The 24,904-nt window shown below is 40.4% G+C and overlaps 3 protein-coding genes across 4 annotated transcripts in view; 1 reads left to right on the forward strand and 2 right to left on the reverse strand.

Annotated features, from left to right (window-relative positions):
- ALKBH1 (alkB homolog 1, histone H2A dioxygenase) overlaps positions 1-16,025 on the reverse strand; it is a 28,735-nt gene extending 12,710 nt beyond the window's left edge. The window contains exons 1-3 of one of the 2 annotated variants that reach the window (XM_045451706.1): positions 15,810-16,025; positions 13,476-13,584; positions 9,560-9,689 (exon numbers count right to left, since the gene is read on the reverse strand). In XM_045451706.1, the coding sequence (XP_045307662.1) occupies positions 9,560-9,689; positions 13,476-13,584; positions 15,810-15,992 (422 nt within the window). In that variant the 5' untranslated portion in view covers positions 15,993-16,025. Of the gene's footprint in view, positions 1-9,559; positions 9,723-13,475; positions 13,585-15,809 lie in introns of both variants that reach the window. The other variant, XM_045451705.1, reaches the window with a different exon arrangement.
- A 41-nt stretch (positions 16,026-16,066) lies between these two features.
- On the forward strand, positions 16,067-24,140 carry LOC123584143 (SRA stem-loop interacting RNA binding protein). Its single transcript, XM_045451707.1, has 4 exons — positions 16,067-16,194; positions 19,623-19,681; positions 23,469-23,576; positions 24,028-24,140. Exons 1-4 carry the CDS (start codon positions 16,098-16,100, stop codon positions 24,097-24,099), a joined length of 336 nt encoding a protein of 111 aa, XP_045307663.1. The 5' UTR covers positions 16,067-16,097; the 3' UTR covers positions 24,100-24,140.
- SNW1 (SNW domain containing 1) overlaps positions 24,134-24,904 on the reverse strand; it is a 33,741-nt gene continuing 32,970 nt past the window's right edge. Inside the window, exon 14 of the mRNA XM_045451704.1 lies at positions 24,134-24,827. Coding sequence (XP_045307660.1) covers positions 24,629-24,827 — 199 coding nt within the window. The 3' untranslated portion in view covers positions 24,134-24,628. The remainder of the gene's footprint in view (positions 24,828-24,904) is intronic.

Here is a 24,904-nt window from a genome sequence, read left to right on the forward strand (position 1 = left end):
CAAATAAACAAACTCAAAAACAAAAAAACTTAAACAAACTTAAAAAAAAGCCGACTTGTGCAGTGAAAGTACAGTTGTGATGACTGAGTGTGCCATTGTGAGGATAATTACATACACACACACACACACATTTTGTGTAATGTGTTAGACCCACGTAGTTAGTATATGATTCCACCCTTGATTTCATATTGTCTTCTGAGAACACAATTTCAATTCTTGTCTTTGAAGGAATTTCTGGAAGGAAAGTCACAACAATTATAAGACCAGCTTTGCAGATGTGAGAGCACTACTGGCCAACACTGGCCACTTCCTCCTGTCTCAGCACTACTTAGTGACATTCTGGTCCCTGTGGGCTTTGGGTAACAAAGATTCCAAAATATTCACCCTTAAGCACTGTGAATAGTTTAAAGCCAAAACCAAGTTTAACGCACTCCCAGATCATTTGCAAGCAGGAAATACTGACGGATTAATAAAGGGGGTGGGCTGTTCTCTTTTTAAACCTGACTTGTCCAAAAGGAGGCCAAGAAGGCTTAAGGCTTGGTGCCAACAGAGCTGCCACATCCACTCTAAGGAATGCAAGGGGTATGCTGGCACCTAACTTTAAATCTTCATCCAATTATCTAAAAGAATGTTTTCAACCAAATATGACCTTGATTACTGGTTCTCACTGAAAGCAAACACACTCTGCTCCCTGCCTCTGCTGCAGCTCCAGGCACCCATGATGGATGGGTCAGCTGGCCACCTTCTACCCTGGTCAATGTGCCCACACAGCAGTCTGCTCATTTCCTGTCATGGCTAAGTGCTTTATGTACGCGCTGGCATTCTATGGTGCCGCTTTCAACTGTACCTAACTGGGTGAAAATGGACTGTCCTGCCTGTCCACTCGTTGTGCAGTGGGGAGTTTGAATGTCATAACTAAGCACTGGCATGGTCTTTTCTTCCTTGCTTCAAGGGACATTAGCAAATCATTGTGAAAGTAAACGTCTGAGGGCAGAAAAGGTCTGAAGGCTGTTTTTGATAAAATACTATTACAGGTATTTATTTTTTTCAATCATTTTTAAAAGCTTGGAAATTGTGTCCTTCCTAACTCTGAATATTTCCCTCCATGACAACAACTTTCTGTTCTTCCTCTCCTAGTCTCTCACATCCATTAAACCTAAGGTTCCACCTCCTGTTCTCAGAACTCCATTTTCTCAGAATTTGAGTGCTTCCAGTTGTCTCCCTTCTCAACCTAAACCTCATAGTCAAACCCTGAAAATGGACATCCAGTTAATTCCATCTGGACTGCCAACACTGTTTTGCTATCTTGCAATTATTTACTCTCAGTTAATCTACCTTCTGTTCTAAACCTTCAGCATCCATCTTAAGCTGTGAGTCCTGCTCTTACTCCCTTTGAGGACAAGAGTCCAGAGGCCTGAGCAAAAGATCCAGTGAGCAACTTTGAGCTTTCTCTCCCACACCTCTAAACTTTGCATAATCTTTACTCTGTCCTTCCCTCCCTCCTGGTTTCAGCAGGGGTTCTACTTCTTTCCTCAAAGGCCAATTCTACACCCATGTTGCCTCCCATTTCCCTGACACAGCCTCAGAGACATTCCTTCATTCATCACCTTTCTGCTCCTATTTTCCAGTCTTCCTCTGCACTTTGGTCTTTCTCTTGTTCTGCAGAAACGTTCAACACTTCCACATACTTAAGAAAAAACAACAAGCATCTTCTTAACTTAACCTCTTAGTCAAGTACCCTGCCTATGTGCCATTTCCTTCTGCCCCACCTCTCTCCTTCCCTTCACAATCGAACCTTCCCAAAAGGACTGCACAGTGGCCACCCTCACTGCAACCTGACTTCTGCTTCCACCACTCCACCAAAAGTAGTTTCTTAATTTCAAGTACACCACTTAATTGTCCTTAGGCCTACTGACATGGTTGGCCCTTCTTTTATTCTGGAAACATTTTCCTGTCTTGACTTCTAATAGCATTCCCCCAACCCAAGCTGATACTTTCTAGAGCTAATGGCTTTCTTTTCTCTGTATGTTTTCCACTAAACAATCACATCCATTCTCATTGCTTCATTAGTTTTTTTTTTTTTTTTAAAGTAAACTCTATGCCCAACGTGGGGCTTGAACTCATGACCCCAACATCAAGAGTTGCACACCCTACTGACTGAGCCAGCCACGTACCATGCTATACTATGGTCTTTATGTAGAACCCCCACATCTCCCTCTCTGACTTCACTCCTAAACTCAGTTCCATGTTTCCAGAGGGATACTGGACACACTTACCTGGATACTCCACAGGCATTTCAGAAACATGAATCTCTAAACTACACTAAGGATTGTCTCTGCTCCTTCTTCTCTTCCTCTAATCCTATTTCCATTACAAATCTTAGATTATAATGTTACAATGAATGTGGAGGTGGAGTTATCTTTTCGAGACAATGTTTTTGTCTCCTCTGGAGATATACCCAGCTATGGAACAGCTGCACCCTCTGGTAGTCCTATTTTTTATTTTTGAGGAACATCTACAGTTTTACATAAATAACTGCAGTATTATTTGTAACAGCCAAGACAAAGAAACAACCTTAGTGTCCACTGATGAATGAATGGATAAAGAAAATGTGATACACAACCCATACACGAATATTATTCAGCCATAAAAAAGGAAATCCTGCCATGTGTGACAACATGAACCTCGAGGGGCACTGTGCTAAGTGAAATGTCAGATGGGGAAAGACAAATACTGTGTGATCTTACTCATACGCAGAATCTAAAAAATCCAAACCTGCAGAAACCGAGAAGACTGAAGGTGCCAAAGGTAGGAATGGGTGCGTGTGGGCGAGATGAGTGAATGTGGTCAAAAAGTGAAAACTTCCAGCTATAGGAAAGTAAGTGCTGGGGATGCAATGTACAGCATGGTGACTATAGCTAACAATGCTGTATTGTGTATTGGCCAAGAGAGCAGATCTTAAAGGTCTCATCTTATAACTCTGTAAGGTGACTGTTGTTAACTTATTACAGTAATCATTCTGCAATATATACACATATCAAATTATGTTGTACACCCTGAACTAATAAAATGTACATCAATTATATCAATAGTACTGGAAAAAAAACTCACAACAAAAACCTCAGTTTTGCCCTATTATCCGTGGATAATCCTTAACTTCTTATCTCTTGATTCTCATAATCTCTTGGTCAGCAAGCCTTGTTAACAATGTCTTTTCCAGACCTTTATCATCTTGTGCATGGATTATTAAGCTAGATTTTTTTTAATGTTTATTTATTTTTGAGAAAGAGAGAGAGAGAGAGAGAAGAGAGAGAGAAAGCATGTACGCGTGTGGAGTAGGGGCAGAGAGGGGGGACAGAGGATCCGAAACAGGATCCATGCTGACAGCACAAAGCCCAATGTGCGGCTCGAACTCACAAACCGAACTGAACCGTGAGATCATGACCTGAGCTGAAGTCAGATGCTTAACCAACTGAGCCACCCAGGTGCCTCTAAGCTAAATTCTTAATTGTGTTTTTTCCAACAACTGTATTTTCAGTCCATTTTCCTCATGGTATAAGAATTATCTTTCTAAAGTGAAAAATCGGTTACTAATCTTGATGAACTCCCACTGTTTATAGGACAAAGTCCACACTTTGCCATAAGGCATGCAACCCCCCTTATAATGTGGTTCTAACTCACTTTTCTGGTTTCACCTCCAAGCATTCCCCACAGGGAGGGTCCATTTTTCATGGCTGTGCCTTTGGCCATACGCTTTTCTCTACTGTCATGTTCTCTCTCCTCTTCTACTCTACTCTTTGTACAGCAGATTTTTCTGACTTGCACACACTTTAACCTCCCTTCTTCTTCAGGGAAACTGTTTTCTAGTTTCAGTCTCTCCCTCTACTGTGCCCCCACAGCAACTGCCTCAACTCACTTACATGGCTTATTCATCTATAAATTCTGTATGTAAGTACTTGAAATCCTTCTTTAATTAGTCCCTTCCTCAAAGGCAGGGAGTGAATTTTAATCTCCGTATCTGTCCTAGCATCAAATATTTCCAAAAACACAAGTAGATAAGTTAACAAATTAATGAAAATAAAGTGGGAAGATACTATACAATCTTCAATTGATCCTTCTCAAATTCAGCATGTTTTTATCAGGCTAACTGAGAGAATATCAACTTAGTTAAAATAATATTTAAAGAACACCTTCTAAAATATATAAAGAACCGTGGTTGGTATCAAGGTTACAAACTTTTCAAAATCTGGGGCGGGGGAAGGGCCACAGCAGGTAGTGGAGAGAAGTACTTGATGACTGGATTCACTCTAATAAATGTTTATAATAAATAGCACCACAAAGTTTTAAAGGAGTAGAAAAGGAGAAGGGATTAATTCTGCTTCCACACTAAGGACATTAATGGAAAAAACTTTCACATATACAAAAACAGGTGCAAAGTATTTCAAAAGCTAACTTAAGGAATAAAGCAACGTCGCTTCATTTAAATTAGTACTTCCCCTTGTCTTATTCTTTAAAGTTATTTTTGAATAGATAATATATTTACAAAATTCAAACGGTGTAAGAAAGGATCCACTAATTCCACAGATACTTATTGGCAATTACATGCACTGAAGAAAACAAACAGAAGGCAAGAAGATAAAGAGTGAGGGAAAATGGGGTACTATTTTTAACTTGATAAGGAAATCATCTCTTATAAGATGATGAGATCCAAAGACCTAAAGGAAGGAAGTCATTGGTTACCTAAGGGAAGAGCTTTCCAGGTAGACGGAACAGCTTACACAATGAATCTGAGCATTTCTCATGTGTTTAAGGGAACAGCATGGACGCCACTACAGCTGGAGGACAATAAATGAAAAGGAATGGTAGGAGAGTAGGTTGGAGAGGTGGCTGGTGGCTGGATCACCAAGGCCTTGTAGACCATGGTAAAGACTTCTGATTTTATTCTAAATATAACGGAGTTGCATTAACAACAAATTTTCACTGGCCTTTGTTCCTGGTTCTTGGGAGAGAGCTTTTAAATCACTGGAGTTTCCAGGGGTGCCTGGGTGGCTCAGTCAGTTAAGTGTCTGACTCTTGATTTCAGCTTAGGTCATGAGCTCACGGTTCTTGAGTTCAAGCCCTGCACCAGGCTCTGCACTGACAGTTTGGAATCTGCTTGGGATTCCCCCCTCCCCGCCCCTACCTTGCTTGCATGCTATCTTTGCCAAAATAAATAAACGAAAACTTAAAAAAAAACTTCCTTGGAATTTCCAGGAGGAAAAGGAGTATCTTTGTTATTCACAGTGGGCTCTAGGACCACAGCTAAGTTAACGCTAAAGTGATGACTCAGGATATGAGCTTATGAGGCTAGGAAAACCAACTATGTGATTAGAGGGGTTGAGACTTTTAGTCAAGTGGTATTAGCTAAATAAACCCAAGTGGCTGAGTAGGGGGCTAGAGACTGAGTTAAACCATAGGGCTAATAATTCAGTCGTGCCTAAGTAGTGAAACTCCAACAAAAAACTGAATGCTAGGTTTGGGAGAGCTTCCTAGGAGGGTGACACATCCTGAGTCCATGGAAAGAGGACATGGAAGTACTGCATTCAGAACCCTCCCAGACACTGCCCTACATGTTGATTCATTGGATGATCCCGATTTGTATCCTTTATAATAAACTAAATTCCTAAGTATAATCTTTCTTAAATTCTGTGAGTCATTCTAGTGAGTTATGAACCTGAGAGGGTTATGGGAACTTCCCTGAATTTGTAACCAGTTGGTCAGATGTGTGGGTAGCCTGGGGAATCTCCCAAACTTGTGGCTACGGTCTGAAGTGAGGGTGATTTGCTTGGAGACCATGCCCTCAATCTGTGACATCCTTGTCGACTCTGGATGGTTGTATCAAAGGTGAACTGCAGTACAGTAGATCAGAAACTATAAGAAAAGTGATGTGATTTCTATACTAATTAGAAAACAGATGGAAGGGGCTCCTGGGTGGCTCATTCGGTTAAGTATCTGACCTTTGATTTTAGCTCAGGTCATGATCCCAGGGTCATGGGATTGAGCCCCAGGTCAGGCTCTGCACTGGGCGTGGGGCCTGCTTAAGATCTCTCTCCCTCTCCTGCTGCCCTCCTCCCTTGCTCCCACTCTCTCTAAAAGAAAAAAGAAAACAGACTGAAGAGGCATGAAAACAGACACAGGGAGACAGGTTAGGAGGCTGCTGCAGTAAATGATGGTGGCTCAGACTAAGGTGGCTGTGATGCAGATGCTGAAAAATGATTTTATTTATTATGATTGTAGCCCTACTATATTTACTATAGGGCCAGATTTAAGATCTCTGAGTGGCTGCATAGTGGCTGCATCGTACTGCTAGGTATGTCATACTTGATTAACCCGATCTCTTGCTGAGAGAAACTTAGGTTACTTCTCATTTTTTCCCGTTACGAACAATGCTGCAATGAAGATGCTTATACCTATTATAATCTTGTGCAAGAATCTCTAGCTATTCACTCACAATAAACTCTGAACAAAACACAGAATTGAGGTGCCCTAATTTTGTGAACAGATCTATTTTTCCCTCTAAGTTCAAGTATTTCTTCTTCATTTCCTACTTAAAAAGTTTCTTCTTCCCTGACCACAGAAACCTAGAAGATTAAAATGGAAAGGATCCTTAGAGATCCTCTAGTTCAGTGGTTCTCAATGTGGATGTTATGGTCAAAAATCCAAATCTCTAGGGAAATCTTGTATGACAGACCCTCTCCCTTTCTCATATGCTCTGGGAAAGCAGGGGAAGCTGGCATGTACTGTCTAGGTGACTATAATCCAACCACCTAAAATGGCTTCTCCAATCTAATTCCTTTGTTTCCCAGAAGAGGAAGCTGAAACACATATCACATAATGACAGAAGGAGAACTAGCGTCCTGATTTTCAACCACCAGCAATGTCTGAGACTATCAATTTCTTCCAACCCATGACAACAGAAGACAGGACCACCACATTTTAAATTTTTGCTAATTTACTAAAGAATTAATTAGTAGCTAATTAGTAGAAAAAAAATCTCACCATTGTTTACTGGATGATTTATTAAAGAGGTTCATCTAAACTATCTTAGAAGATGACATTGGGATTTCTGCAGTCATTTGTCTGAAGAAAGAAAAATCAATTACTTGAAAACACAGGCTGGTTTAGCAGCAAACTCTAACCATGATCTTCCTTTAGTTTACTCTCAATTCTAAACAAGATACATTAAAAGCTTTAAGACGGTTTTTCCCACTGCTCCTGACTTTACCATAGCCTGCAGACCAAGAAGACGTTAAAGGAAAACCAATGAATTTTAAGTTTTCCTTTCCCCTTTCAACTTAAGGAAATCTTATTTCCTCTATTAGAAGTAACATGACAATTTCCGAAAGCTGCACTATTAGTGACCCTAAGTCCAAACAACACACAAAACCAGTGTGATGGTTTTAATGGGCTGTTCTAAACATTTCTCACAATTCTCGTTTGATCCTGTTATTAAATGAGGAAAGGACTACCATAAGGCAAAGAAAGGTTAAGAAACTTGCTCAAGTTTACACACCTAGTTCAAGTCGCAGAGCTGGGATGTGAACCCAGGTGATCAGACTCTAGACCTAGTGCTCTACATCACTGCACCCTTTACAATCTGGCCCTTAATTTTTCTGCTTCATCTTTTGCCAATTCTATCCATGACTTTCAGGAAGCACCTTTTATAAACTACCTCCAGTCTAGCCACCTGAATGGCTATTTCCATATCTTATAAACTGTATCTCTGTACCTGTTTATTTTATGTCTCTGCCATCAGCTAACCTACAAATTCCTTGAAAGCAGGAATTGTGTCTTGTCTTTGAATCTCTAACACCTAAGCACAGTATCTGACACACAGAAATCCAATAGGTATTTGTTGAATCAATACATGAACTGTACTCCCACATCCTGTACTACTATTTCACAGAACTTATTCTGCCTTGAATATTCCCTCTTTGCTTAGGCTGCTTTCTCTACCCCAAACAGCTTTTCTGCTCTTCTGACGGGCAAACTCCTAATCATTTTTGAAGACCCAGTTCAAATCAACAGAGAAAAAAGAGGATAAAAGACCCAATTAAAATATAATTTTTTTCAGGGCACCCGGGTGGCTCGTTTAAGTGTCCAACTTTGGCTCAGGTCGTGATCTCATGGTTTGTGGGTATGAGCCCTGCATTGGACTCTGTGCTGACAGATCAGAGCCTGGGGCCTGCTTCAGATTCTGTGTCTCCCTCTCTCTCTGCCCCTCCCCTGCTCACGCTCTGTCACTCTCAAAAATAAATAAATGTTACAAGAAAAAATTTTAAAAAATAGTAATGATTTTTTCTTCTTGACATCTCTTTCTTGCCTAGAGGAATTATTTCTCCCTTTGGCCCCCACAGTATTTTTCTAAACACCTATCATAATACTTTCTAAGCTTCCTTATAATTATTCCTGTTGACACTGAGTTGCTGCCATAGACTATGCATTCTTGAGTACAAGGACACTGTCCTATGTGTCTTTGTATCTCCAATGCTTAGCCTCATGTCTGGTATACAACTAACCCTCAATAAGAATTTGTGGTATGAGGGGCGCCTGGGTGGCGCAGTCGGTTAAGCGTCCGACTTCAGCTAGGTCACGATCTCGCGGTCCGTGAGTTCGAGCCCCGCGTCGGGCTCTGGGCTGATGGCTCAGAGCCTGGAGCCTGTTTCCGATTCTGTGTCTCCCTCTCTCTCTGCCCCTCCCCCGTTCATGCTCTGTCTCTCTCTGTCCCAAAAATAAATAAACGTTGAAAAAAAAAAAAAATTAAAAAAAAAAAAAAAAGAATTTGTGGTATGATAGGATGTCTGGCTGGCTCAGCCAATAGAGCATGTGACTCTTGATCTCAGGGTCATGAGTTCGAGGCCCATGCTGGGTATAGAGATTACTTTAAAATAAAAAAAATTGTGAATGAATAAATGGTGATACTACATTAAGGTGCAAATGTTAGTTCTCAAGAGGAATAACTAATCCATCATAAAACTGCTAGTAGCAGTGACTTCATCTAGGAGAGTGGAAACCAACTTTTAGTGTTAATTTTTTCAGAATATCACAAATCTTCAAAGGAACTCACTTTATTTTTTTAAAAAAGATTTTATTTTTTTAAGTAATCTCTACACCCAATGTTGGGCTCAAACTTACAATCCTGAGATTAAGAGTCACATGCTCTATGAAATGAAGCGGCAAGGTGACCCTGGAACTCACTTTAAGCAGAAAAAGGGCTGAAGCTGAATGAAAATGGACCAGCTGATGAGTAAGGAGGATGAACTTGAGATCCAAGTTATAAGCAAATCTTTTTTTTATGTTTATTTATTTTTGAGAGAGAAAAATAAATGATGAACCTAAAACAGATCTCAGTTTAATATAACTGTCAAAGTGTCTGTCCAAATGTTCCCAGGGGAAAGAAAATAATTGTGCTATATTTGCATGGGAACGAGGGGAAAACACATCAGTCACATTCACTGAATTGTTCTGGAGTAGTTCCTATAAAGATGTGCAGTGACCTGAGCTGAATATGAACACTTACCTCAGAAACTCTTTGCTCTGTTCCCAGAGGTCTTGGGTCTCTTCTTTAGTCATGTGTTTGTCCAGGTTACACACATTAGGTTTCTGGGAATATAACTTAAGACACTGCTTCACCCAGTGCCACTGGTAACCTGGGAGGAAGGGGTTTGGGATAAAAATAAATCCTACACAAAAGATGGGTGGGGAAAGAAGGAGAGGAGAAAATTCTCCATCAGTTATATTTAGATAATTTATTTTTGTTGACATCCTTATACCCATTACTGTATTATTTATGCCCCATACCCTTTGCTCATGCTTCGTGGCTTCCACATGTATAAGCAAATGTTCTCCTTTCTATCCTCCAATTTTAGAGAAAGGGGGGAGAGAAACAAATTCTTAAGAGAAACAAATATTCCACAACTATCAACTATGTTACCCCTAAGCAAACCTTAGAATTGAAAATGCCAAAAGTCACTCCTCAAATGTACCAGGCATTTATCACTTACAGAGGTGGTAATCCCTTTCTGCAACAGCGGCCTTTGTGGTATCTCAGTGTTCCACCTTGGCCTTTTTTGTTTTCTAATATCTGGCTAACAATGGTTATGTTAAATTCTCTCAGTTAAAATAATTGGTGTGATTTCTGCCTCCCAATTGAAATCTGAAAGAACAGTGAAGAAAGATGATATATACATCTGCTCACATGGCAGGATGCAAATACCTCCAGCACCTGTGCTGAAAGGATCTTCTGTGACCTTGAAAGTAATCTAATGTCGTTTTTCTCCTGGATAAAAGAGGAGTAACAATAATGAACAGGAATCCAATGCACGGTAAGGATCCATTCATTGAACATTCAACAAACACATACTATGTACTTTCTGAAACCCCTGGAGACAGGACAGCAGAGACAGTGATGCAGACAATGAATGCCCTGCAGAAGCCTGGCTATGAAGGGAACAAAGGCTGAGGAGCAGTCACAGAGGAATGAAGAATTTAAGGGGAAAATTTATGGTTTTTAGGGTTTGGAAAGACCTAAGCATGCTTACAGATTATGAGGAAAGAACCAGCAAAGAGGAACCGGTTGAACACAAAAAGAGGCAAAGAGCAGAGCAAGGTTTTGAAAGCTGGAAGAGGTAAAAGAAAGTGGGATCTTTTGATAAGCGCCCTCCCCCCCAAAAAAAAGAAAAAGAAAGAGAGGTGAAGGGACTGGCTTTGAATGAGAGGAGCTTTTCCTCCTCTAAAATTGGAGGACAGGAGTGAGAACATTTGTTTCTGAACGTGGAAACCACTTTTGCATTTCACATACAGGCAAAATTCTCCAAATAATTTCAGAGGTGACAGGGGATTGTCAATATTTTGAGAGAGGAAAAAAATATGAAAAATACCCCAACAACCTACCATCTATCAGCATTGATTATAACATTCCCCAAAATATCAAAGGAAGAATACCTCTGACTTAGTGACAGGAAAATAAAGACCTCTTTAGGCAGTCCACTCTAGACAACTGTTGATTTCCTTTAATGAATTAAACTTTGCCTTTTAATTTTCACACATTGATCTTAGGTTCGGACTCACAGAGCAACCCCAAATTAGTTTCTTATTCTTCTTCAAAAATACCTCTAGTTTTAAGGCTAACATTTAATGCTCATTTCCTGTGTGCCAGGCATGGATCAAAGTACTTTACATGTACTCACATTTAATCTTCATAATAACCTTACAAAGCTGGTATGTTTTTTCATACATTTTGCATACCAGGAAACTGAGGCCAAGAGAGATTAAGAAACTTGCCCAAGGTCACATTGGATGGTTAGAGCCACAACATGAAGCCAGGTAGCCTCATGTCAGAACCTAGGCCTTAACCAGCCCTTTGTGTGTATGGCAACCTTTCAAATGTTGGATGCTGTCAGGTTCCCTCTCAGGTTTACTCTTCCCCAGACTCAATCTTCAAACTCATGACCCTCCCGCTCATTCTTGTAAGGACAGGTTGTGGTTGCTCAGGTTCCTTTATAACAAGCAGAATTCAGAAGTAAACACAATCCTTCTGATCAAGCCTGAATAAGAAGACACTGTCATCTCCCATGTTCTGGACATTACACTTCTATTAAATGCAGCTTACAATGGCAGGGAAGATAAAGTCTCTAAGGACATAATGAGGTACCAACTCACAAAATGTGGCTTAAATGTGAAATCCTAGAAAACCTCAAAATCAAGTATACCCATTTGGACAACAGAAAATGAGAGTGGGGTTGGTAACTTTGTAGTCTGAACAAACTTTTTGTTCCCGTTTTGTTAAGGGAAAAAAAATAGCAACAGAGAAACACAGCCTTGAAAACAGGAGGTAAGCTTGAAAGGTAAAAGGCAGCCTTCAAGAAAGGTACATAAAAGACTGCTGGTGATGCATGCTCTCATTTACTCAAACTCACGGAGAGCCGTGCTTCTGTACATAAAGCCATCATTTGACATTCATTCATTTATTATTATTATTCTTTTATTTTTGAGAGAGAGAGAAAGAGAGAGAGAGCACACGAGCATGCACACACAAGCGCAGGGGAGGGACAGAGGGAGAAAAACAATCTTAAGCAGGATCCACGCTCAGCACAGAGCCTGACATGGAGCTCGATCCCATGACCTGAGCTGAAATCAAGAGTTGGATGCTCAACTGAGCCACCCAGGAGCCCCTTGTTTCTTCTTTTACACATAACTAAAGTGCATGAGGTCTTTTAAAGGAAGTATTGAAGCTGTTATACTGTCCTATGTTATCAACCAATACATCAGTGATCACAATGTAGTAAGAGCTGTAACACAGATCTGGCCCGTGGTACAATGAAAATTAGTATTTCTTTTTAGGATTTTTTCTTGCTGTTAATCCATATTTGAAATCACAGATACAATGTTAACTTTATGTCCTCTCCAAGAAAAAGGATGCCAGGTAAAATATATTTGGCCAAATAAGGCATTTCTGTAATTTCTAAATAGTTCATAATCATTCAACTACAATGTCCCCATGATCCTTAACAAAAAGATTAAAGGTGTCTGGCTGGCTCAAGCAGTAGAGCATGTGACTCTTGAGCTTGCAGTTGTGAGTTCAAGCCCCATGTTGGGAACAGTTTACTCAAAAAATAACAATGAGAACATTACCCATTCTTTGTTATCATCTTAATTTCATTATCTGTAAAGTCAGCTACCCAACATTACTGAAGTTCAAAATGCTAGATTATTTAGTCTATTAGGGCTTTTGATCTCATTAACTGTAACACTTTTTTCAAAAGCTCAGCCTTAAGGACAGCAATAAATTTTAAGGTTTTTTTTTTTTTTTTTTTTTTGGCCATATGAGAACATAGTCACTTTGTGACTAGAGTGACCACTATGAATTAATCTATCATTCAAAGCAGTTCTTCTCCCAGAGTAGGTGCTTGGAGTTGTGGCAGGGAGCCTAGAGTAAACATCCTTATTTTTGATTTGTACCTGGTGTCATTTCCTGCATTGTAAGGTAGGCACTACTGAATCCTGTTCTATCCTGCAGGAATGTTAAATAAACGGAAATTAAAAAAAAAATTTTTTTTTAACGTTTATTTATTTTTGGGACAGAGAGAGACAGAGCATGAACGGGGGAGGGGCAGAGAGAGAGGGAGACACAGAATCGGAAACAGGCTCTAGGCTCTGAGCCATCAGCCCAGAGCCCGACGCGGGGCTCAAACTCACGGACCGCGAGATCGTGACCTGGCTGAAGTCGGACGCTTAACCGACTGCGCCACCCAGGCGCCCCAAATAAACGGAAATTTTAGATGAGACAGAATTTAAAAGGGGTTTGAGAGTGAAATATTTCCGTGTTTATTTTCACTCTTTGCATACTTGCTTACAACTCTTCCCCACTCTCTTCACAGCTCTGAAATTAGACAAATGATTACATGATCTTATCTTTCGGGGTCTGCTGCACTCACCAGGATAGCCTTGGAGTCCATAGGCTTGCCACTTGCTTACTGGCTGAAGTCCTGCTCTATGTGCATCATGGTCACTGACTGAAGACACACTCAGCTGAGATCTGATCACCTGACAGGAAGGAAACAGAAGTTGGAGGGCTAAAGCTACTTTGCAGGTCAGCTCTGAGAATCTCAAATTTCTAAAGTTATTTCCGGTATGAGACAAAATTCAGAGTCTTAAGTCTGGGCTCCTAAACTTCGTTCTACCACTTACTTGATGCAAGACTTCGATAAGTCACTTCTTAGAGCCTTAGTTTTCTCATCTATACACTAATAAACACTAGAAAGTAATATAAAATTAAGCAGAAATGAGAAGCAGGCTGATTTTGGCCTTCAAGACTACCTTTTTGTATGACACCACACTTTTGTGATTTCTTCTAAGACTCTAAATCATGAAAGGTGTTTGGTGTACTGAAATACCCTTAGTCAAAATGCTGCCCATCTCAGTTCAGGCTATCAGTGCTTTTGAGGCACTTATATACAGCTGGTGCTTAAACAGACCAATGAGGAACATCAGGCAGGAGAGGGTAAGAGAATGGAGAGTGCTCTCACCAGACAGAATAAACGTTTCAGTGAAACACTGGAAACCCTGTTTGCTGAAAGTACGATATTTATTCTTTTTTAGATGAAACTTCAAAATGAAACTCAGAGCTTTTGCCTTTGTGAATTACTTTGAAATTAAGTTTTTCAGGGGCTCATGAAGTTTTCTTTGCATATAAGAGTATCTTAGAGATGCCTTATTAAATTGGTTAAGGGATCCAACATGCAGTCACTAAAGGACATTTACAAAACAAAAACCTTTATTCTTCCACTAATAATAAACTTAGGATCTTGCTTGCCTTAGAATACATCAAATGTTCTCTTCCAAAAAGACAGGGTCTCTCATCCTATTAACTTCACCAAGTGTAGAGATTTCCAGAAAAAAATACCAACAAGTGGCTGGTGTAATACCAGTTTCTGTAATAAAATGGCTACCTGGAACTCTGAGAGTCTTAACCAGCTAATTTTTCCAGGTACTGATGTTTTTATTTTAAATATTTTGTAATGATTTCTTAAATAGACCATATTTAGTAATGTACTGTAATTCAGCAACACTCCCATAGTTGAAGTAAGTTTGTGGACCTATTCTCCATGCTAAGCTAAACCAAACCTCGAAGTTTAAAAAAAGTTCTGCTTTTTCCCTTGCCTATTAGCTGTCACTTTCTCCACTGCATATCAGTTGCTCTCAGAGCAACTTTCTTTTCCAATTTGCGACTTTCAATCTGTTTTGAACTGGGAAACTAAATACTGAAGTTTTTATGTATTTATTCAATGGATAGTGTATTTATTGAATGCTTACTGTTTCAGATAGTGTGCTAGACACAATGTCCTCTTCTCAGGTGGCTTATATTCTAAAATTATTTAAATACTGCAGCAAAATACAGGCAAAAGGAGCTGAATGAGGGTCTGTCCCATGTACATTATTCTTAGAGTTCAGACTTTCTGTATGTTATTTCGACAACTCTAAGACCATTTTTGCTAGCAAATGAAGTTCCTAAAAAGTTCTAGATAAGTATGGTGTTACTACAGCATTCCAATTTTACTGAGATCTATTATTAAGCTTAGAGGGAATGCTCCATCCAGCCATCTGTGGACAACACCAAGGGCAAATTAAGGGATCAGGGATCCTCAGTGTTAACAGCGATTATAAAGAAATTATGCATACTATATACTATAACTGTGATTTTCCCTGTGTCCCCCTTTATGTTACTTTTCCTACTTAACATGGGGAAAGGTAGAAATAATGCATAGTGCTTGAATTCATTTGCCCTTTCCTTTCAAACGTGGAGAGATGATCTCAGTCTTTCAATGCCCTTTTTCTGAGAGGTCCGGAGACGACAGGGACCTATTTTATGGACGACGGCTTAACTAACAAAATCGATCCCTCTCAGTGGTGGGGATACTCGGGTGGTTGTTTTTTTCAAGCTGCAAAGCGCTTCCCTACCGTGTAAGAACACGGTTTAGGGGCTTTTACACAAACTGAAGTAGAGATGTAAACGAACAGTTAATGTTAGGAATGAACACCAATTCCCAGGGATTCTCTGAGGCCGCAGCCAGGAAAGGCCGCGTGGAGTAACCCGGCAGCACAGCTCTTCACCGCCAAAGTGTCACTCTTCATGGACAATTCAACTCCACGCCCACCGAGGCCGGGGATTACTCAATAACACTCAGCGAAAAGAGATGAGGAGAGCTGTGAAGACCCTCAAAAAAGCGAGGTGAGGCGACCGGTGATGCGCGCCGCTCCTCTGTCCGTACCTTGCGGGCATCAGGCCCCGTGCCGCGGGCTGTATGGGCCGCCGAGAAGTCAATCACCGCTCCCAGGTCTGCGGAACCGGGGCGGCTCTGCCGGTAGAAGCGGAAAAGCTTCCGAAAGGCGTCCTCCCCTGGCTCGGCCGCCAACGTCGCTACAGAGCCCACGGCCGCCGCCATCTTCCCCATCTCGTTGCCCGGCCTCTTCTGACCCGGAAGCAGACTGCCGTGCTCCGGATCCGGCAGGTTCTTCCGGGGTCGTGACCATTGGTCACAGAGGTCCTTAATCTAAAGATGGCGGCTTCAGCGGTGAGGGGCGCTATGGCGCTGCGTACTAGTGCTAGTCGGCCGGTGGCTTTCGTCAGAAAAATTCCCTGGACCGCAGCCTCGAGTGAGTGATGGAGACGTATTAGGGGCGGAAGTTTGAGGCTCAAGCGATCCTCAAAAGCACTGCTTTTGGCGGAGCGCTGGAATCAGCGTGGTAGCTGGATTAAGAGCTGTTGCTCCTGAGCAAGCCAGTGAGCAGAATTTTTTTTTTTTTTTTTTTTTTCAATTAATTGGGGATGCGTCTTGAGCTTTTGCGGCACGTATTCTGGGTCTCCTGCCTGCGGGAGTGATTTGGTGGAACAGTTCGTTACTTGCAAACGTTAAGATGTACGATTTAGAAGGGACTGTTTTGATGGCGGTATGGAGGATGGATTCAAACTGGTAAGGTTGAAGGCGGGGAGACGAACTAAAAGGCAGTTTCAGTAATTTAGTCCAAAGAAGAGGACCTGAAATAGTGTAGTGGTAGAAAAGCGGGTCAAATCCACCTATGTTAACAGAACAAAATCAGCGGCTTTTCGCGATGGTTTGAATGGGAAAGAGTACGGAATGACGGAAAAGGAAGAACAACTTCCAGGTTTTTAGCGTTGGTGAATATCGTGGTTAGGATGTGGAAGCAGCAGGTTTAAAGAAGAGGAGGTAAAGGTTAAATGTGTTGAGTTTGAGAAAAACCTGTGAGGTCTCCGTCAGCAAGTGGGCAGAGAAGATTGTGTAGAGATTGAGAAGTGCCCTTTTAAACATAGTGCGCAGGTTAGAATTCCACCTCGGCCATTTAATAGTTGTGCAACCCAAAGGGAGGTAATTTGGGAAGAGGGCTCACTACTGTAATTCACTTTCATCTGTGAAATGGAGTCAGTAATAACTTTCCTCATAGGATTTTTGATTGGGTTAAAATGAGTTTATATGTAAACCGCTTAGACCTGTGCTAGATACATAAGTGCTCAATGAATGATAATCATTTTCGTGATTACTGTAATTGAAGCTCAAGGGGAGAGACCTTGGCTGGAGATAGAGGGTTGGGAGTAATCAGTATCGAAATTTCTCACCAACATTGATTTTTGTCAGTTGCAGTTTTGAGAAAATGTTTTTATATTTGCCTACCAAAAATTAAAAATCCACGGTCAGTTTTATAGGTTTTCATGTATCAGGTCATCTCCCTTAAAGAAAAGAATGGAACTGGGATTACTCACCTCTTAGTTTTTGTGGTCCAGGTGTGGGTAGTGGAATGGAAAATAGATCAGTTTGTGCCTCACTTTCTCAATATGTGGCAGGTGAAGATCAAGCCAGTACAATGTCTTGCTTAGGCTCCATGAAACTGTGTAAAGGCCCAGGGATTTCATCAGCATCTTGCAGTTGCAGGTGTACAGACCATAATGGGTTGGTTTAAAACTCTTACAAAGAGTCTATGAAACATACAACTTTGAAACATTCTCTCTCAGTTCATTCATTCATTCAGCAAATATTTAAGGAGTGTTTGTGGTGGGCATTGTTCTTGGTGCTTGAAGCTGTTTTCCCTTAACAGTTATAGGTAATTTGGGAAGAGGGTTACCTTCCAGAACTAGTTTTGGAAGTGAATGTTTTCTAGAACTTTCAATACCTGGTTTAAAACGTGTATATTTAACACTATTTTGTTTATTCTCCAGTAACATGGTCTCTGAGGTCCTGATCTTGACAACTGATTTGACCAACTGGGAGAGCTCTTCAGAAATTTAGTCCGTATGGGTTGCTGAAGCATTACTAGGCATTTATTCATTCATCAAATATTGCCCTACTGTGTATCAATTACTATTGACATAGTGGACTCAACACTTGGGAAAGTTATGGTGTTGTGGTGAGGGTGAGGAGACTTACAACAGATACTGGCAATTGTTGAAGCAGTGAGGTTTAGATGAACTAGGGGAAATAACCAGGTAATATGAAATATCAATCAGGGAAAGTACAAGCACTGTAGTTCAGAAGAGATCATGTATTTTTGATTTTTAAGATTACTATACATCTTTGAGGACTCAGGTCAGGATAACAACATTGTTTTGTATTGGAGTAGATCCCCGATAAATTAATATTCAGTGGATATATTTGGCTTGGATCTTGAAGGATAATTACAATTTAGGCAGGAAGAGATAGGATTACCGACATAACAAGGGGAAATAACGATAGACAAAGATGGAAATCCACGGGACACACAGAATTGCATTTGCTATACTAGAGAGTAACTATGGGCCAGCAATAGGAAATAAAGCAGGAAGGGTAAGCAGGGTCATCTCAACAAATTTTAAAGTATCAGCTTTTTAACTGAGTGTAAACTTTATGGAAGGCAAGGGCTTAACACACTACGGTTAAATTGTCTTTTGTGTGAATTTCTCACAAGGATTGTTATCCATGCACCTAACACTATGATGAAGATACTCCTCTGCAGGGGATGAAGACTACAGTCAACTCAGCAATTTATCTGTGTGTGTCCCTACACACACTTTCCCCAAATCTGGTACATTACAGCTTTATAGAAATGGTTCTTGACTTACAGTGGTTTCATTTACAATTTTTTGACTTTACAATGGTGCAATAGTGATACACATTCTGCAGAAACTCTGCTTTAAATTTTGATTTTTTTTCCCTGTGCTAGTGATATGCAGTATGATACTCTTTTGTGATACTAGGCAGCAGCAGCAAGATGCAGCTCCCAGTGAGCCATGTGATTACGAGGGTAAACAACTCATAGACTTACTCTGTGCCCTTAACCACCATTCTGGTTTTCATTTTCAGTAGTCAATAAATTACATAAGAAATTCAACACTTTATTATAAAATAGGTTTTGCATTAGATGGTTTTGCCTGACTATAGGCTAATGTAAGTATTCTGAGCATGTTTAAGCTGGCTAGGCTAGGGGTGCCTGGGTGGCTCAGTCAGTTAAGTGTCCGACTTTGGCTCAGGTCATGGGTTCAAGCCCCGTGCCAGGCTCTGTGCTGACAGCTCAGAGCCTGGAGCCTGCTTCAGATTCTGTGTCTCCCTCTCTCTGTTCTTCCCCTGCTCATGCTCTGTCTCTAAAAAAATAAACATAAAAAAACTTTTTTATGATGTAGGCTAGGCTAAACTATGCTGTTCAGTAGGTTAGGTGTATTAAATGCATTTTCAACTTAGGATATTTTCAACTTACAATAGGTTTATCAGCTGTAACCCCATCATAACTTGAAGATCTGTAGTCAGTACCATAGCTGCTTCCTAAATCTTAAGGCTTCAAGGAAATGCAAAGTAGCTCCTGTTCACAAAATGTTTGGGAACTCTAGGCCCACTTTTGGTTTCTACCTACAATCTAGGATGAAAAATACAAAATATATTAACTCCTTTTTTGTTGTTTGTTTTTAAGTAATCTCTGTGCCCAACGTGGGGCTTGAACTCACAACTCCGATTTCAAGAGTCACATGCTTTACCGACTAAGCCAGCCAGGTACCCCAAAATACATGAACTACTTTTAACATGTTTTCTCTTCCTATACAGGTGAGCTGAGAGAACACTTTGCACAGTTTGGCCATATACGAAAGTGCATCATACCTTTTGTGAGTATTCTCTTTGAAAAAAAAAAAAAGTTATCCTTTCATTCTTGATCCTCAAATTTTATCCTCGAATTCTTGAGTTTTTGTCAAAACATATCAACTTGTATGACTTTCTAATGAAGTAAAGCTGTTCAGAGTCTTTATGGATAAAATTATGGGTGATACTGATTAAAAAGTAAAAAAAAAAAAAAAACAAAAAAAAAACCCAACTTATCCTGCACATAACAAATTACCATAAACGTAAGGACTCAAAACGACAAACATGTTATCCACAGTTTCAGCAGATCAGGAACCTGGGCATAGCCTTACTGGGCCCTCTACTCAGGGTCTCATATAGCTGCAGGCCAGGTGTCAGCTGGGGGCTTTGGTCTCATCAGAGGCTCAACTGGGAAAGACTGATGTCCAAGATCCCTCAGATTGTTGGCAGAATTCATCTTTGAACTACCTTTTTGCTGGCTTTCAGCTTGTAGGGACTACCTGCAGTTCCTTGTTACCTGGGAGGTCTGTAGGCTCCCCCAACATGGCAGCTTACTTCTTCAAAGTCAGCAGAGGAGTTTCTCTGTCTAGTCTGTTAAGTTTGTCTTAGAACATAGTCATGGGAGTGGCATCCCATCATTTTTGCCATATTCTTTTGGTTAGAAGCATGTCACAGGTCCCACACACCCTCAAGGGGAAGGGGTTATACAGAGGGTAACTTGGTGGGACATGTGTAGATCACAGGGCCATCTTTGAATTCTGCCCACTCCAGTATTATAGTAAGGACTTGATACTAAAGGATGATTTTATCTGAAAATTAATTGGTGGAGGGGCACCTGGGTGGCTCAGTCGGTTAAAGTGTCTGACTTTGGCCCAGGTCATGATCTCATGGTTCATAGGTTTGAGCCTTATGTCGGGCTCTCTGCTGACAGCTGAGTCTGGAGCCTGCTTCCAATTCTGTGTCATCCTCTCTCTCTGCCCCTCTCCTGCTCATGCTGTCTCTCAAAAAATAAATAAACATTTAAAAAAAATTTTTTTTCAACTGGTAGAGAATATCTGTTTTAATCTTTATCCTCATTAAGTTGAATGCCTTTTTTTTTTTAGTATTTTTATATTTGTTATATTTCCTTTAAAAATTTTAATGTTTATTTTTGAAAGAGAGAGAGACAGAGCACACGCAGAGGAGGGACAGAGAGGTAGACACAGAATTTGAAGCGGGCTCCAGGCTCTGAGCTGTTAGCACAGAGCCTGACGTGGGGCTTGAGCTCACGAACTATGAGATCATGACCTGAGCCGAAGTCAGATGCTCCCCGAACTGAGCCACCCAGGCACCCCTCCTTTGCTTTCTAAGGAAGGTTCAGAAATCAGTTTATGAATTTGTTTTGCTTTATTCTGGGCTGTATTTTTCTGTGGGCTTTCTAGAATTACTGGATTTTTGATGGTGTAATGTGAGTACACACACAGTTTACAGGTGCTTCACTAAAACTGCCCCTTTTTTCCTGACACTGAGAAGACTATGGTAAAATATCAACTTAAAGAAATTTAAATTCTTAACTCTTAATATTTGTTGCTTTCCAAGGATCTAATAGATTACTCCTATCTAGTGCTAGTGAGGGTGTAGGGAAGCTGGCACTGAAATTGCTCAGAAGTTTACTTCATTTCTGAAGGGTAGTTTGGTAAAATCAAAATCCAGAATTTGTATTTGCTTTGATCTAGCAATTCCATTTTTAGGCATTTATTCTGCAGAAATGGTGTGGTTAAGAATGCTCAAAGCAACATTGTTCACTAATATAACTGGAAAGGGGCGCCTGGGTACTCAGTTGGTTAAGCGTCTGACTGCTGATTTCAGCTCAGGTCATGATCCCAGAGTTCTGAGATCGAGTATTGCATTGGGCTACGCAATGAGCATGGAGCCTGCTTAAGATTCTCTGTCTCTCCCTCTGCCCCTCTCGCCTGCTCGCACTTTCTCTCTTTAAACTAAATAAAAAAAATAGTAATATTACCAGAAAGAACCTAAATGTTTATCAATGGGATTAAATAGTCATTCATACAATGGAGTTTTTTATACAGTTGATTAAAAGAACGAAGCACATGTATTACTGACATGAAAATGTTTCTATAAGCTTAAAAACTACAATTTTACAAAGAGTATGAAACTTGTGTTTTTTGAGGAGCATTAAAAAATTTTATCCAAAAATAGTAACACATTTTTCTTGGTTCCCATTTCCCTCTTAGAAGTATAAATAAAATAATTTAGGACCTGGAGTTAACAGGTTTAGATTTAAACAAAAGAAAATTTTGATTCTTGGTAAAGCTAAATAAAATAACAGGAAAAAAGTTTCTGGTAAACAATTCATGTACTCAAGTTAGAAATCCAGGTTCCTATCTTAGATACACAGTACTTAAGTTTTACACAAACACAAAACATTTTTTTCAAATGTTTATTTATTTAGAGAGAGAGAGAAAGAGAGTGAGGAGGGGAAGGGCAGAGAGAGGTGAGAGAGAATCCCAAGCAGGCTAGTTCAGCGTGCAGTCTCACAACCGGGAGATCATGACCTGAGCTGAAATCAAGAGCTGGACACTTAACTGACTAAACCACCCAGGCTTCCCCCACACACAAAATTTTTGAAGCTTTTACAGCAATGGTCATAAGGAGGTAGAGGAGAAATTGTATCTTTCTGAGGTAAGGAGTGAATCACGGGACATTACCAGAAACTTCCTGCAGTCTAGGTTTATACTTAAAAAGTTACCTTTTAGGAGTTCCCCGGGTGGTTGTCAGTTGAGCCTCAGATTCTTGATTTTAGCTCAGGTCACGATCCTAGGGTCGTGGGACTGAGCCCTATGCTTTGTGCTGAGCATGGAACCTGCTTAAGATTCTGTCTCTCCCTCCATCTGCCCCCTCTCCCACTATTTCTCTCTCTCTCAAAAAAAAGTCACCTTTTAAATATGGGGGCAATTTCTAAGAATTTGGTTTGGGGGTGGTGTGGACCACAACATAACTTTGTAACAAGATTGATGATGATGATGATGTACACTGAGTGAATAGACATCTTTGTATCTGTTCTTTTTATTTGGGTGGGGAGGGGCAGAGGGAGAGAGAGAGAATCTTAAGCGGGCTCCATGACCAGCACAGAGCCCAAAGGCAGGCTTGATCTCACAACCTTGAGGTCATAACTTCAGCCAAAATCAAGAGTTGGATGCTTAACCGACTGAGCCACCCAGGCACCCCTCGTCTTTAAATAGCAGGGTGCTTCGAAGCACACCAGAATCTTTTCCACACGTGCTGATGTATAGGTTGGATGATAAGCACTCTTGTCCTATGCACAAAGGGAAGCACCTTGAAGTCTGGAGCTAGGTAAATAAGGATAATACTGTATATATTTTTTCTTTTTTCCTATTTTTCATTAGGAATAGGGAGTATGTGATTATAATGGTAGTAGTGGTGATGAGAGTAATTGGTCTCCAAAATTACCAGAAATGCACCTAGATTTTGAGGCTTAATTTTTTAGTTTCTAGAAATGAGGAAGTTAGAGTACTCTATTTATGTGATTAAAATTTCCCTTATTTTAGTGTGGTTTGTATCTTGAATGACAAAGAAACTTTACTACCTGTATGTTACTTCTCCAGTGGCATCAGAAAAGCAGAATGTTAAGATTAACACGGCGGTTAAGCCTTTGGTAACTAAGTTTTTCAACATCTTTAATAATGTCTGTTATGCCGTTTTGGCAGATGAAAAGTTGGTAGTTTGTTTTGGAGCTCATGGAAACATTTTTCAAGTTCATGATTAATCTCTTCCTAAATTTTGAATTTTTAGGACAAAGAGACTGGGTTTCACAGAGGTATGGGTTGGATTCAGTTTTCTTCAGAAGAAGAACTTCAGAATGCACTACAGCAAGAAAATCATATTATTGATGGAGTAAAGGTAAACATTTTTCTGTATAATGTCGTGAGCTTTCTATTTATCAGTCAGTAGGTCAAAAGTATGGAATGACAAGGTCTTTGGGAGATTTGTAACTAAGGTTTCCTTAATATTGGTTAAAGAATGGTGGTGGTGGGAGAGTGCCAGTTCTAAGATGTCTGGGAGGGTAGTACAGGAAGACCCTTTAATGGTTAGCAAGGTGTATCTAACATAGAGCAGTGGGAACTTACTTACAAGGTAGGGAGACTGTTGTTGAAATCCTGGCTTTTCCACTTACCATGCAACCTTGGGTCAAACCGATTTAGTTTTAAGAGCAGGGAACATATAACATCCTCTTGACTTATAGCTGCTGACTCCATAATAAAAAGGCAGTCTTAAAGTGGCAGTTTTCAGTCAGTTGTAATGTTTTTGCAGATAGTGTCTTTCCTTACAATGCTTATTTGATTTTTCTCAGCTCCACATTCAAGCTCAAAGACCAAAAATTTTGCAAGGGGATCAAACATCTGATGAAGAAAAAGATTTTTGAGACTGTTACTACCTATTAAATAAAGTAATCAAAATTGAAAATTTTGCCTAAATGTTTTTATTTGAAACAAGTAGTTGCACCAAGCAAGAGCTTGCTTTCCCCACTCCAAATGAAAACCGAGCTCAGGAGGGGCAGGCGTCATTTGGCAGGACAGTTCTAGAATGTGAACATCCTTCTACTCACTGTGATTGGGGCAACTGTATTCATCAGCAGTCCTTCTTACACAAAATATTATCCCCAAAGTACTAACGTCACACAAAAGGAAGTGGTCTTAATTTCATGTGTGGGGCAGTATGTTCTATAAATGCCAAAAGGTAGGAGAAACACAAACACAACCCACTCTTTAAAAAAAACTAAATAGTTCAAAGAATTTTCCACCCCCCCCCCCTTACTCCCGTAATAAAAAGTAGTGCTGGGGTCTAACACCCAGATTTGGTTTTTATCCTGGCCATTTACAAAGTGTTTCCCCATCTGACTTGCATCATTAGGGTTATGGACAAAAGTTCATTCACTTTGAAGAACGGTGTATCTACTCCTTCCTCCTCTTCTTGCCTTCATGCTCATGTTCCTTGGGGCGGCTGCTGTCTGAGGGTCTTTTAGAGCCACCGTGCTGTTTGGCTTCTTCCAAAAACTTGTCTAAACCAAAAGGGTCTTCCTCAAACTGAACTGGTCCTTCTCGGCCTCTCTGCCTACGGTCTGAACCAGAAAACTCCTTATCGGGAACAAATCTAGGGAAAAAGAAAAAGGACTATGAACCACTTTGTTTTCACTAGTGCAAACAGTGAGACTGAGCTGTCTGCCTTGG

Source organism: Leopardus geoffroyi, chromosome B3 (assembly GCF_018350155.1).
Source record: "Leopardus geoffroyi isolate Oge1 chromosome B3, O.geoffroyi_Oge1_pat1.0, whole genome shotgun sequence".
NCBI lineage: Eukaryota > Metazoa > Chordata > Mammalia > Carnivora > Felidae > Leopardus > Leopardus geoffroyi.

Bases quoted from the DNA above. Each gene is read 5' to 3' on its own strand.
- LOC123584143 (XM_045451707.1), top strand. From the start codon at position 16,098: ATGGCGGCTTCAGCGGTGAGGGGCGCTATGGCGCTGCGTACTAGTGCT. The intron at 16,195-19,622 runs GTGAGTGATGGA...CTTCCTATACAG, and splicing joins TCCCTGGACCGCAGCCTCGA to GTGAGCTGAGAGAACACTTT. The intron at 23,577-24,027 runs GTAAACATTTTT...GATTTTTCTCAG, and splicing joins ATATTATTGATGGAGTAAAG to CTCCACATTCAAGCTCAAAG.